Source organism: Gracilinanus agilis, chromosome 2, assembly GCF_016433145.1.
Source record: "Gracilinanus agilis isolate LMUSP501 chromosome 2, AgileGrace, whole genome shotgun sequence".
NCBI classification, from domain to species: Eukaryota; Metazoa; Chordata; class Mammalia; order Didelphimorphia; family Didelphidae; genus Gracilinanus; species Gracilinanus agilis.
The window spans coordinates 170756080-170768167 of NC_058131.1; the positions used below are offsets into that span (position 1 = coordinate 170756080).

Genomic DNA, 12088 nt, shown 5'->3' on the forward strand with positions numbered 1-12088 from the left:
TTTTAAAGATTTACTTATTTGTACTCCTTGTACTTTTGTCTGTCTTTGTAATTCATTGTTGTTGCTCTTCAGTCAATTTGTGTGGAATTGCAGTACCCTCTCCCCTCCCAGTGTGTGTGTAATTTTATCATATTAATCTAATCTGTACCTCCATGTAAAGTCTTGTTTATTATGATAAATTGGAGAACACTATGCAGATTTGATCCAATTTTCACCTTTTCTCCATGATTCTGGGGTTTCATTGGTTTATAACTAGGGATGTGACGAATCCACTTTTTTGGTATTCGACTGAATACCGAATAGTAGCTATTAATGTTCGTCAAACATGGACTATGACAAATCAGATGAGACAACCAGATTGAAAAATCTTGCCTCATTTTATTTTTACAGTGCTATAAAATCATTTTTAAAAACTTAAAATTACTCATAGCTTATTAATGGCCACTATTAGATGACCATATGCAAATCTATTTGAGATATGCATTAAATTTTTATAACCTTAAATCTATATATCTTAAACTTACGATTTGATTTTAGTACAAATTTGTAGCATGATTAGTTTTTAGTACTTTTTTGGTGAGATCATTCAAACTGCATTTAATACTTGTAGTTTACTCTGGGCAAATTGCATTTTAAAAAAACACCAGCCTCTGCATTCTCTGGGAGAAGTCTGCAGCGATGGTCTCCGTGGAGATCCTCAGCAGAACTGAACAGCCTCTCGGAGGGAACACTGCTTGGCGGAGCTCCAAGAAAAGACATCGCGATCGCTGCGAGATTAGGAGGCCTGATTGCGTTGTGTTTCCACCATTCCACAGGGTCGGCGGACCGGGGAGTGCAGGGCTCTGTCAGATACAGTGACAGCTCCGTCTCCGCAGCGGTTGAGGAAACTGTGGACTGAGAATCCTGTACAATTTCATCCCAGAAACTCCAGACTTGTAGTCTCCATGCAAGATTTCTTTGACAGCGGCTTGATAAACAGTTTTCTTTGGTTTTGATTTTGATTTCACCATCATCGTTATTGGCATTCTTCTGACTGGTTTCTTCGACAAGACTCTAAACAACTGCTTTAACATTCAAGTGATTTTTCACCAGAGCTGGATGGGTACAGCTTAAATCATGGGTCCAGCATACAAGCCAACGTATAACTTTATACTGATCAATTTCGACATGGACTGTTGTTTTTGTTTTTGGGGTGTTTTTTTTTTAAATAAAGCATCATTAATGCACATCTTCAGGGTTTGTGCCAAACAGCCCAAACTGTATACATTACAATCATTAAAAGCTCTTTTTTTTTTTTAAATGTTAGTGCCGTTATCATGGAGAACAGCATGGCAGCTGTCTTTGGCGGTCTGCCATTTTTCTAGTATTTTCAGAAACTCATCGGAAATGGCGGTACCTGTGTGTTTCCCTTCGAAAGCTTCTCAGTACAGCACTGTGTTCCTCTGTTAAAACTCCTTTTTAATCCAGTGATGTTTTAGGCCAAGGAAACATACTGTGGTGGTACTCTGGGTCCACACACCAGCAAATGAAGGAAATAGATTGTGCAGTTTTATTTTTGTTTTTTGTTTTTTATCAGCGTTTATCCTGGCAGGCACCCTCATTTATAGATGTCAGGAAATACTGTTTGAGTGGAAACATTTATAGAGTGGGATTAATAACAAGGTTCCAGTATTCTGAGCAGTCTAACATGGCCCACATCCTCCATCACAGAATATGGCTATATATCAAGTGCTACATCTCACCCAGCCTGTTAACGGATCTTCATGGCCTCAGGAGACTCGTTTCTCCATGGTCTCCTCTGGACTGCACACTTCCTTCCATACTTAGCTGGGCTGATTTAGATATATATTTGTTGTATGGAAATGTTGGGGGGAAAACAAAACAAAACATAAATCTTGGATTTAAATATTAACCCTCTCCTTGGTTCCTTGGTACTCATCGTGCCTGACCTGCACATGTTTCATCGTGGCTGTTTTTTGTAGCATTAGGCCATGAGAGTGTTGCTTTGTAGGGGTACTTTTTTGTGTTTTTCTTTTTGTTTGTTTGGTTGGGTTTTTTGTTTTTGTTTTTGCACTCTTGTTTTGGCTGGATTTGTATTATACACAGTTTTTTAAAAAAATTCCACACTATTCTCTGCTTTTTTCATATCCATTCCTTCTTGCATAAATTCCACAGAGGCCTCTCTCTTCCAACTCTTCGTGATTGGCCGCATTTGGGCATTGACTCTATTCACAGCCCTCAGCAATGTGCCATCTAAATGGCATGACATGAGAGAGGTGCTGCAGCGCTTGTTAATGGTCAGAATAAATTCCATATCACCAAGGAAGGCTCAGATGAACAATTACCTGAACATTCAAAATTTGTCTGGGGGGCAATATTAAGCTGAATACAAAAATTGGGGGAAAATGGCACTATCCGTGTACGAATCGAATACAAATCAAAGATTTGTCACATCCCTAATAAAAACAAGATGGAGATGTCTCTACAAACATATTTGTAAGCTGCACAATGTGTTGGGTTTTATGTCTTTCCCCCGCCAAATTGAATCGTTCTTTAGATTGTTCCAAATCTATCAGCCGTCCTACAATTTTGATAGAATTGGTTTTCAGAATGGAACTTGGGCACTGTTGGATGAAACTAGCCTTAGTTCAGGAGCACTGAATTAAATGTCTTAATGGTGCAATTGTAATTAAATAATTTTATACCAGGCAGGTCAGAAGCTTGTGGAGTTCTGATTCATGACTTCAGCATTACAAAGAGAGCTGTGCTTTTTCACACTAAAGATGAGTTTGGGGAAAAAATATTCTCCCACAGCAAAGAAACATTTAAGCAATATTTTAGGATTAATTTCAGTGTGTTATGTTAAGGTGCCAGCGAGATTTCAGATTCCTGTAAACCTCTAAAGAAAAGGAGTCGCGCCTCAACTGATGTAGAAATGACTAGTTCAGCGTACAGAGACACATCTGACTCCGATTCTAGAGGACTTAATGATTTACAAGTAAGTATATTTAAAGTTTTTAGTGGCAGTCCTCCTCAGAACTATGCTTGACAGAAGAATGACAATGCCGAGACTGCAAGTAATGAATATAATTATAATGGCCCAGACAGTTCCTCAAGATTTCATAGGGATTCTCAAAAAAACTAGAAAGGATTAACTACGAGCTCTAATTTTTGTTATAGGGTGAGGGAGGTGGGAGGGAAACCCACAACTTGTATCAATATCTTACCTGAAAAGAGAACCTAAGATAAAAATAGCTCTCTTTCTAGGGTTCCCGTATACAGAGATTGTATGACTAAATCCATAGGCTTAGCAAAAGTTTCTTATACCTTTTAAAGGGTGCTTTTTATACAAGGCTCATTAGAACTTTTTCAGAGCTCCTGACTTGGGGAGTGGACTTCTAATTTACAGGTCTGCTGTATTTTCCATATAGGTAAGCTTTGGAAAGCAACTAGATAGTCCTTCAGCTGCTGCTGATGCTGATGCCTCTGATGTGCAGTCAGTGGACTCAAGTCTTTCAAGAAGAGGAACTGGAACCAGTAAGAAAGACACTGTGTGTCAGGTAGGATGATTATCAGTCCTTAGGCCTACAACTGTTTCTTTAATATAACATTGCTGAGGATGATCAACTCTAGACTTTTAAGTAATAATTGATTGGACAGGAGAACTACTTATATGATTGGAGCACTTTGAAGCCAAAGTTATTCCTGGCACTTAAATTTTGTGTGGAAAGTGCTTTCTTTAAACATACAATTGATAAAAATGTGCTATAATTGCTGTAAACCTCAAGTTTAAGCAAAGACCAGGATCTCAGAATAAATACTTTTAATTGGCTCTATCTGCCTATTTTCTTTGTTGGACCTACTTCTCTACTTCTACCTGTTTGTATAGTTGTTGAGCAGCAAATAGATTTCAAGAAAAGGCCTTTTGGGGGTATTAGCAGTAGATAGCTTATTAAGTCTATTCTCATATGGTCTTAACGTAATCATTTTGTTTACATCATCCTTAAGAATGTAGAATATAAATATATCCCTTGTAAGTCTACATATTTTCACTTAGTGACATTTAAACCCACATCAGCTTCTTCCCATCAACCCAAACTATGTTTCTCACTATATACTCATATCTTTCAAAACTGCTTTTTCTTGATGGAATAGGGAGTAGGGAACTGAGATGCGGGGAAGAGGACATAGGAAGTAGTCAGATTTTGCATGTTTATATTAAGATGCAGCTTCATTTGTTGGAAGGAAATGTTTCCAAGTCAGAGGCACAAAGTTCACATCTTGTCTAGGACAGTTGGAAAGGTATTTTATCTCCCTTTGGTTCAGTTTTCCCACTTGTAGAATCGCCATATTTGAAGTAGATGTTTTCCAAGATTTAATCACACAATCTATTGTAGCAAAATTTCCAGCGAACCACTGGTTGAGAAATACTAACTTAACATTGTTTCTATTTGTTACATTCTAGATCTGTGAAAGCTATAGTGACTCCCTGATTGTTTGTGAGGGGGAATGCTATAAACACTTTCATCCAGATTGCCTGGGACTGTCATCTCTCCCTGATGGAAGGTTCCTTTGCACCGAATGTAAAACTGGTAAATTTACTTATTTTTGTGGTGAAGGGGAGGATTGGAAATCTTAATATTTTTCCTGATATCTGCTAATCTTATTGGTTGTATATTTGCAACATCCTTCCTGACATATTAGAGAAAAAACGTCAACATATTAAGTTGCAGTGACCAAATTTCTCTTTAACATATTATATTGTCAAATTCATGATTCCTGTTATATATTTCCTGACAAATAATATCCTAAATTTTCTGGACAGAGTTTACAATTTATCTAAATTTTGTTATTCCTATCAGTTTTGGAGTAGTATGAAATAAATTTAGGCCTTGTAAATAGAGTTCTAGGTTTAAAAGTTCACAAATATTGTGATAATATTCTTCCTTAGTAAAGATATTCAAAACTAAAGTGTTTCGTATTCAATTTTGGTGTCACTCATAACTTCTTGCACTGTTGTGTGAGTGTCTAGAGAAAAGGAGGAGATTTGCCATATATATATATATATATATATATTTCTACATATTTGAAATTTAGGGGGAAATTTACATCTTTTAAATGCTTCATTTGCATCCACCTTGACTACTTGGCTCTCCTAAATTTAGAGTTTAGATGAAGCTTATGGGAAAGTGGAGGATGAATGAGGTTTTTTTTATTCATTTAAAAAATTATAATTATGTATATATCGAATAGCTGCTATATGATTAGAACTGGTATGCAAACAAGTTTAATTCTCTTACCTTAAAGATCTTATAATACAGTAGAAAGATAGGATATACTTGGCTTAGTGTGTTTAATCTCTTGCTTTTAAAATATTTTATTGATATCTTTTGTAAGCTTTGTTTCTAAATTTATCATGTCCCCTCCATAACTAGCAAAGCATCCTTTGTAAAATACATATTTATTTTTAAAAAGAGAAAAAGCAACTCATCAAAACCAACTGCATTATTCTTTGTGTCTGACAATGTATACCACATTCCATATTTAGAATCCCCCACCTCTGTTTGAAATTAGGTGCCTATTCTCAACTCTTTTCTAGAGCCAAGCTTGTTGATTATAATTATAAAGAGTTCATTTGCATTTTCTTCTTTCCATTTATCTTTGACCATTACTGAGTATATTCTTTTCCTGATTCTTAAGCCTCATTTTAATAGACCTAACTTTGGCATGTCCTTTAGTAGTGGACTTTTATCATACGTAAAAGAATTAGAAAATTTCAGAAATGGAAGGAACATTGGAAGTCAACCAGAATAAGAATCTCCTCTATCAGTAGTTTTCAAGCCATTAATTGAAGACTTCTGGTGAGGAGGAAACCAACTGCCTCCCAAGGCACTCTTAGATAACTCTAATTGTTAAGAAGGAAATTTTGCCTTCTTTTAATCTAAGCTTACCTCTTTCTATCGTCAACCCACTGCTCCTATTGCTTTCTTCTGGGTCTATGCTCAAATCTAATCCTTTGCCTATTTCAAAAGCAGTTCTATTCACCATGTCCCAAACTCCCAAAGTTTTCTAATCCTTCTTTAAATTGATCTTCACAGCCCTGTCCTTACCACTTTTCTGTCTAGAAGCAATACTTAGTATTGATTCTAAAGTGGAAGGTAAGGGTTTAAAATTGATCTTCACATGGCATTATCTACAGACCTCTCATCATCCTGGTTGCTTTCTTCTAGATGCCTTCCACCTTGCCATCATACCTCCCAAAATATGCCTCCCAGTCCTGAGCCATAATACTTCACATATCTGATCAGGATACAATACAACAGGACACTCAACTTCCTTACTCATTGATTCTGTACTTCCCTTAATGTAGCCCAAGACCTCATTAATTTTCTGAGCTGTTGTGCCACACTTTTGACTTATTGAAAGTCCATGAAAACACTGTTACCATATATCCCAGTTCCCCATCTTGTTATGTTAATTTTTCTTAACCCAAGTTTAAGGCTATCTCTAATGAATTAATTTTTACTTGATTCAATCCATTGTTCCACTCTGTCATCTAGCATATCTCATTTTTTTCTCATCAGCTATTTCATTAGAATTCCTCCTTTGCTTTTATTTGAAATATTCAAATTGTCCTGGGATCTCATCAGTTCAGGAATTCACACAAATAATGCAGGTTACAGATTGAATTTGTGCCTGCCTAACCTGCGCAACTCTAGTTTCCCACCTGGCAAAATTCCCCACAGGAGGTCAAGAGTCAGTAAACATTTATTAAGCTCCTACAATATACCTGGCACTATGAGCTAAGGTTTAGGGACACAGTGAAAAGCATTAAATAGCTCCTGCCCTCAAGGAGCTCACACTCTATTGCAGGAAGACAACGCATTAAAAGAAGCTGAAAAGCAAGCTGGGATAGGGGGTGGAGGGAAGAGTGGGAAAGCACTTGGCAGAGTTTAATTCATTTTTCAGAATGAGTGTCCAGAGATGATGGAATCCATGCAGTCAGCTGATTGAAAAATGATGAGGTGAATTCCTTGGTTGTCCTCAGAGGGTCTAAGGGGATTTCCCATATGTCAGCCCCCCAACCAGACGGCAGCAGAGAGGGAACCTATGGGTAGGGAATGCTGAGGGAGGTATGAGATTCAGAGTTTATTTCATTTTGCAGAATTAATGAATTTCTGGAGATCATGGAATCAAAGAGGTTGGTCCCAATGGAAAAGATAAAGTAAATTCCCAGAGGGTCTTAGAGTAGCTCCCAGATGTCTGCTTTCTGCCCAACATGCCTTTATCCCAAGTTGACACCAGACCTTTAATAACTTCTCTTTAGGTCCAGTAATTAAGCCTAACTACTATGATTTATGTTGTTCTTCATGTTGTTCACAAAAAACTAACGTGTTAATAAAATCTAGATTTTACTAGTACTCTTGTTTATCCTTTCATTCATCCTTTTTTTTAAAAGAGGTTAATTAAATGAAAAAGAATTTTTTTTAGAGCTTACTAAGTGTTGAGCTTAAGAGATATAGAAAAGCATCACAGCCCATGTTCCCAAGGAGCATAATATGATCTTGTGACAACATATATACATAGGAGGGTTTAGCTGCAGTGTAGATAAGTAGACCCAGAAGTCATTAGAGTGTGATAAAAAGCAGATATAAGATCCCTGGGTCCTTAGGATGTAGTTATAGCACAGAAGATGAGGCCCAATGTGCTGAATGACCCAGTGACAGGGTAGATAGTAAGGCCCCAGTTATTTGAAGGACTTATCAACAGAGTAGATGGCTTGACCTCTTGGAGATGAAACACATTGGACTCGGACACCTACCTCTTCCCAAGTAATGATTGTGACAAATTAGAGTTTCCAAGCAGGTACTGGAATCTTGGGTTCCTAATTAATTTGAATTTTAGATTTTATGTATATGCTTTGCCTTTTGAATTTTATCAGAAGCTCTTTTGGGAAGAAACCATAGTCTCTACTTGGATCATAAGCTTTAGATCTTCAAAAGTCCTCAGATATCATCAGGTTCAATTCCATTTCATAGATAGCTTTGTATGCTTTGTATCTTGCACGGAGTTGCCACTTAGTACAAGTGAATGCAAAAAAACCAAGTGAAGACCAAAAGAATCATTATAAACCATTTGACATGTTAAGTACCTATGTACAATGTGCTGAGCTAGATATCACAGGTAGACAAATATGATACATCTTATGCTCTCTTTTAAAGAGATTATAAACTAATAAGGAAGAAAATACATACACACATATAGCCACAGTATAAAGGAAAATATGTTAGGCATAAAAGTGACATCTAGGCAAAATTCCACTATAAATTTGAGAGGATAGAAATAACTTGGGGGATGGGAATTTGGTGAGCAGGAGAAAGTAGTAGTGTGCCAAGGAAAATTTTATAGAGAAGCCAGATACTTAATATTAGTTTTGAAGGAAGGGAAGAATTTTCTACAGGCTAAGCAATATCAAGGCGAGAAGTTTATTCTAGGGATAGAGACTGAATGGGCAAAGGCATGGAAAAAGTAAGAGAGCAGAATGGGTACCAGGAATAGTACTGTTTGGAATTGGAAAACAGATTAGTATGCTAAGTACATCTTCTCTCCACCTTTTTTCCTTCAATCGTGTACTTAGATTGTTATGTGTAGGTTTGTTTTTATGGGGATTGGGAGGTTTTAGTGTGTATCTGTTGTATCAATTCCATGACTGACTATTTGAAAAATATGTATTCGCTGGGGACAAAAGAAGGAATATTAATATAACTTGGTTAGTAAAACAAGAAGGTGAGAAGCTCAGATTTTCTCTTTTGCCTTCTTCATTGCAAAAAGCATCAGGTATTCATGTTAGAAAATAGCTAATGCATAAAGACACAGAAGGGATTGTTTGTAGTATGGGGTTATTTTAAAATATTCAGTATGACTCAAGCCCACAAAATACTTTTATAAAATATCTACCAGATATATGGAATTAAAAAAAATATATAGCCCCCTTCTTTGTAATATTATTTGTTTAAAAAGAATATAACCCCCTTTCATAACGTTTCAATAATGTGTGAATAAAGTGTTATCACACAGCTCCCACGCATGACCTGTTGCAACTTTTTCTAGGTGTGTCTCTTCAATAAACTGTTTTAATTCCCCACCCACCCACCCACCCCCAAGGAATATAACTAATTACCTTGTTTCTCTGGTTATTTTCCAGGGCATCATACTTGCTTCTCTTGTAAGATATCTGGTAAAGATGTAAAACGTTGTTCTGTTCCTGCCTGTGGTAAATTTTACCATGAGGCCTGTGTTCGAAAATTTGCTACTGCTGTCTTTGAGTCTAGAGGATTCCGCTGTCCTCAGCACTGCTGTTCTACTTGTTCCATGGAAAAAGATATCCACAAAGCAAGCAAAGGTGAAGCAAAATTAATTGAAACAAAAATCTATAAATGAGTTCAGTACATGTCTTTCTGTGTAACCCTTTGTCATCTGCAACATAGGTTATATATTTGGACTATAGGGTTCCTATTTCAGAAAACTCCATTGTGCTTTTAGAAGATCTGCTTATTTTGTTTAGTCAATAAGCATTTATTAAGTGCCTTTTAAACACCATGTGCTAAACACCGAGGATATAAGGGAAAAACTGAAAAAGTCCCTAACTTCAAGGAGCTTAACATTATTTCATGAGAGACAAAACACATACCCATATAAGAGTATACAAAGTGATTTTGAGAAAAGGGACTAGCAATTAAGAACATCATTAGAGAATTCATATAGAAGTTTTGCATGAGCTGTGTCTCAGAGGAATTAAGGGTTAATAAGAGGTAAAGATGAAGAGTTGTAGACATGGGGAATAGCTAATATAGAGACAAAGAGATAGCAGATGGAATGTCATGTGCAAGCCAGAGTAAGCAGGTCAATTTGGATAGATTGGTAATTTGGGAAATGGTTAGACTGGGAAGTAGTTGGAGCCCAGGAGTTTATATTGATCCTAAATGCAATAGAAAGCCACTATTTTTATTGAGTAGGGATGTGACATGGTCAGACCTGACCCTAGGAGAAAACACTTTGGTAACTCTGTAGAATAGGTAGCAAAAGGAAGAGATGTGGCTGGGATACCAGTTAAGAAGCTGTTACAATAGCCCATGCAAAAAATGATAGAGTGAAACAAGGTGGTAGCTTTGTGAATAATGAGAAGGGAAAAGATGAGATTTAATGGAGATAGAAAGTGAGATGTGAGAGAGTGAAAAGTTGAGGATGACATTAAGATTGTAGAACTATGTGATTGAGGGAATGATAGTGCCCTCAGTAGTAATAGAGAAGTTTAGAAAATAGTTGAGTTTGGGAAGAAAGATAAGAAGTTCTGTGTTGGACATGTGTTTAAAATGCAAATGAGACATCCATGTGGAGATACCTATCAGGCAGTTGCTCGATAAGAGACTGGAGCTCAATTGAAAAACTAGAGTTAAATGTATCGATTTGGAGGTTGTGTGTATACAGATGACAAACCCATAAGAATTTATTAGAGAGAAAAGTGGACCCAAAATAAAGCCTTGGGGTACTACCACAGATTGGAGCATGATATTGATAATGGTGGTGATAATGATTCATCCATCAAAGGAAACCGAGGAGCAATCAAATTGAAAGAGAACCAAGGGGACAGTAGTACTATGACAACCTAGTCAGGAGAGAGTACAGTGTCAGATTCTGTAGAGAATTCAAGGATGGAAGGAGCAAGAAAAGCCATAGAATTTGGCAATTAAGAACTCTTTGGAATTTTGAAGAGAGTCATTTCATAAGATTGGAAGCCACAGATCTAATGGAATATGTTTCTGCTCTATCATTCCCATAATGTGCCTGTTCTCTATTGATATCACTTCTTAGTAGATAGTGCCATTCAGATTATCTACAGAACTTTTTTATGGTAAATACTAAGTTTGACCATTGACAACAACTGCTTCCTCCAAACACACAGCTCTAGCAATCAATGAGCTGATAAATCAATGATGTCCTCTGACTTACGCTTAATTTCTGCCTATAGCTCCCACTCTGTGGTTAAACAGTAAAATTCAGCTAGGAGTGAGGCTCTTTGCATAACAACACATCCTTTATCTTCTAAGGATCAGGAACACTAATTTGATTTTCAGATGAAGTGATTAATACCTTACTCCAGCCCTATGTCCTTCTTATAATTAGGTTAGAATAGAAGTCTCTTTTCCAAAAGATTGCTCCTCGTTGGTCGTTTTCAGTTTATTTTCAGCATATAGACTATATCTTCAGCACTTTCAAAAGCAGGCATGTCCTACAGCAGTTTTCATAAAATGATTGATGAAGACTTAGAGCCTTCCTTTTTCTTAAGCAGTGCTACAATTTTAAGACATGTTTCTAAAAACTTCATTAAAGCAAAAACATGTCAAAACAACCAAAATATGTGAAATTTGCCTACTCATTCAAGAGTTTACCTTTACATTATGGTTCCTCTGCTTCTTTTCAGTTTCCCAGCCCTTCTTAGTTTATCCACATATAGAATTATTCTTTTTGAAACTGCCTGGCCTGTGCATGTGTGACAGAATTAATTGGTATACTACTAGGTCCGGCTAATAAAAACAGCTATTTTTATCTTAATTTAGCAAAAATTCTGTGCCTAGACTAGGCAAATTTCACATCAAGGAGCCTTATTATTCAGGTTGTCTTAGACATTTTTCTTCTTTATATTTCTTTTTAAGCAGGTCGAATGATGAGATGTTTAAGATGCCCAATTGCCTATCATTCAGGAGATGGATGTATAGCCGCAGGAAGTCGGTGTGTGTCCTCCTATCTTCTCATTTGTAGTAACCATTCTAAGAGGAGCAGTCATTCTTCATCCACTATAAACGTAGGCTTTTGTTTCGTTTGTGCAAGAGGTAAGCACTAACATGATTGCTTTTCTTTCTTAGTAAATGCTATTGGTATATTTACCTTTCAAAATCATCCCTTTGAGTTGAAAAGACCACAAAGATCATTTAGGCTAAGCCCTCAAATTATGCAACACTCCATTTCGGAATACATCTGACACATGATCATTTAGGCTCTGTCACTTCCTATAGCAGGAGCTGTCTGC

At 36.7% G+C, this 12088-nt stretch overlaps 1 protein-coding gene across 2 annotated transcripts in view; it reads left to right on the forward strand.

The window, feature by feature from the left end:
• NSD3 (nuclear receptor binding SET domain protein 3) overlaps positions 1-12088 on the forward strand; it is a 154121-nt gene that overhangs the window by 118699 nt on the left and 23334 nt on the right. Inside the window, exons 10-14 of one of the 2 annotated variants that reach the window (XM_044663565.1) lie at positions 2868-2998; positions 3432-3560; positions 4466-4592; positions 9206-9403; positions 11718-11891. In XM_044663565.1, coding sequence (XP_044519500.1) covers positions 2868-2998; positions 3432-3560; positions 4466-4592; positions 9206-9403; positions 11718-11891 — 759 coding nt within the window. Of the gene's footprint in view, positions 1-815; positions 2490-2867; positions 2999-3431; positions 3561-4465; positions 4593-9205; positions 9404-11717; positions 11892-12088 lie in introns of those variants that run through there. The other variant, XM_044663566.1, reaches the window with a different exon arrangement.